Source organism: Taurulus bubalis (genome assembly GCF_910589615.1).
Source record: "Taurulus bubalis genome assembly, chromosome: 12".
NCBI lineage: Eukaryota > Metazoa > Chordata > Actinopteri > Perciformes > Cottidae > Taurulus > Taurulus bubalis.
The window spans coordinates 11,227,007-11,229,734 of NC_136600.1; the positions used below are offsets into that span (position 1 = coordinate 11,227,007).

The window sequence follows — 2,728 nt, forward strand, 5'->3', positions numbered from 1 at the left end:
AGTCCTTTTTCGTTAACTTTTAGACTATTGTCCTCATGAACTGTGTGTTTTTAAGTTTCTAGAAGCTGCCTTTAACATCCCGAAGTTGTAAACGTATAGCTTTTAAATGAAGTTCACACCTGTAAAGTCGTTATGTGATCGTGTGCGTCTGTCACAGCACAGTGACGTTGCGGCCTTTCGTCTCCTCTTCCCGTCTCCGAGCTGCGTCACGAATGTGAAGCCACGCGAAGTGACTCAGGAACCGAATTACGTTCATCCCCCTTATCTCTGCGTGAGCCGCAGCAGCAGAACCTTGTTCCTTGAACTGCACTGTAGTCATTCAAGTGGAATCTCCCAGCAAATGAATGTGTTTGCACAAAAAAAAAAAACGGTGCTTGTTTGCCCCCCCCTATCGCACGGGAGTCTGCAGTGGGACGCCCATACATAATACATGCGTTGAAAAATGGGAACATTACAAGCGGCACGAAAACGTCACCGCGGCCCGAGTCGCCATAACTGAAGCGAATTGACAGTTATTACCGTAATGGGTCTGTTCTCAGAGGTTTCAATTACTTAAAGCACTTTTTTCTTTTTTTGGGGGTGGGGCGCTCTATAAAAACGTCACGTCTGCACGCGTCAGTGACGCCAACACAAAAGGGTTTCGTGCTCATTGCTGTGCGTCTCTCCCCCAGGTGATAGTGAGCAGAGGCGTTGAGAATGATGGACCATCTCAGCGAGGCGTGTCTGGGCAAGGAGAACTCCGACCTGGTCAACAGCATGGCCGAGGCCAAGGCCCCGCCGGCCAAGCTTCCCCGGCTGGAGCAGAACGGCAGCCCCCTGGGCCGGGCCAGGCTGGGCAGCACCGGGGCCAAACTAGCCGGGGTCCCGTACAAACCCACCGGCCACCTGCTGAAGACCTGCCACAAGAGAGGTGAGGGGGAGGGGGAGGGGAGAGAACAAGTGTGTGTGTGTTGGACTTAATGATTGTATCATCGATGTGCTGCTTTCAGCTTCTCAAATGGGAAGATTGGCTGATTATCTTAGTTTCTTATGACTGTAAATTGGGTTTTTCTTCTCTTTTTTTGCACCGTTTATTGGACAGAACAGTCAGTTTTGAAAGACTTCGCATCGGAGTCTGGGATTCTCTCTCTGATGGAACGGAAACAATTAGTCGATGAATTGATTCGTAGATTCGCTTTTTTTTCATCCGATTCCCAAAATGTGAAGATTTGCCGCTTTTCTTTGTCTTATGTGATAGAAAACGGAATGTTTTGGGGGCCAAATGAGTGATATGACGAAAAGCGGTGAGCTTTTTATTTTACATACGTAATCGATTAATTGAGAAAGTAATCGGCTGATTAATTGAGGATGAAAAAATACTCATTAGTTACAGTTCAAAATCTATAAAATAATATATATTTTTTTGTCTATACGAACTAATTGTGAAACAGATATTGGCAAACTAACTTTGTGTGAGTACGAGAAGAATAAACTATGCAAATAGAGGGAAGCTATTTAAATGAACTTTAAATAGCCCCCCTCCCACACACGCCACCTTCCACCCACCACCACCCCCTGCATGCTCTCCAAAACTCTTAAACCTTTTTACAATGTGTCTTTGGTCCTCTCAGCACACACACACGCACACACACTCCCACTTATTTGCCCAGACAATAGCTAATAGAAGAGCACTGTGAGAGTTATTCCTGTGTCGTGCTGTATAGCTGCGTGTCACCGCTCCTCGCTGCTCCAACCGCAGCCCTCCTGCTCCGACATTTGTTTATTACGGGAAAGTTTCAGTCCTTTAAGAGCCATTCTTGTTTAAAGGGAGCCTTTACTTTGAGATTATGACGAAGCTTTTTAATAAAACTGGTGTCGCCTCGTGAAAAACGCGGCGGGCAAAAGCTACCCCCTTCCCAAAAATGAAGCGTTTTATGATTATGTTGTTGTTTTCTTCTTAGCGGCGTTGGAAATGAGTTTAAAACCTGCAGGTTCGGTGCCGTAATACCGCTTGGCAGCGCCTCTGTTTGTTTGTTTGTTTGTTTGGCTGGTTTGGTTGTCTTTGGGCAAGAGGGACTCAGGAACTCTTGGAATGTGGCTGTGTGAGTGTCCTCCGATGGGCCGTTTCTCTTGTTCGCTCCTTTAATCTACGCGTCGCTCTCCAGCTGAGAGAGCTTAATTTTTCGCCTTCATCATCTCTGCTTCTCGCGGCCTCCTACGACGCCCGTTCCCCCCACCCCAAAGCCTCCCTCATCGCTCTCCCCTCCTCTTCGCTCTCGTTGAGTTTCTTCCTCCGGAGCAAAGGGTGAAGCGGCCGAGGGAGGCGGGCGGGCGGGCCTCGCCACGCAGGAGGCTTCGCCGAGGCCTCACAGTGGGCATTGTGTCCGAGCCTGGAACAATATTTACCGCAGCCCTCTCCGGGCTCCCTGGAAACAAAGCCGGTATTGATCCCCCCCCAAATGAACCTACACAGCAGTCTTTATTGTTAGATCTTTATCTATTAAAATCAGGGGAGGAGAAAAGCAGCTCTTTCAGCACATTCCCTGGCATCTGTCGGCTTATTGATTGTTTTGCCAGAGCTGTGTGCATCTTCTGGAATGCCGGGGATCGGAAAATATGAGAACGGAAATGGTTTCAATCGGCGCGGACAACGCAATGCACAGAAACGTGTTTGTGTGATGGCGGAGGGGAGACAAACGGAGGAAGTAGGGCGACGGCGCACTGCGTGTTCACGTCGCAAGAGAAGCTA

General features: G+C 48.5%; 1 protein-coding gene across 2 annotated transcripts in view; it reads left to right on the plus strand.

Annotated features, from left to right (window-relative positions):
- Positions 1-696: 696 nt before the first annotated feature.
- The window catches only part of satb1b (SATB homeobox 1b), a gene marked incomplete at both ends in the record, with an annotated part of 43,833 nt that continues 41,801 nt past the window's right edge, over positions 697-2,728 (plus strand). For both annotated transcript variants that reach the window (XM_079227842.1, XM_079227841.1), the window contains one exon: positions 697-910. In XM_079227842.1, the coding sequence (XP_079083968.1) occupies positions 697-910 (214 nt within the window). The remainder of the gene's footprint in view (positions 911-2,728) is intronic.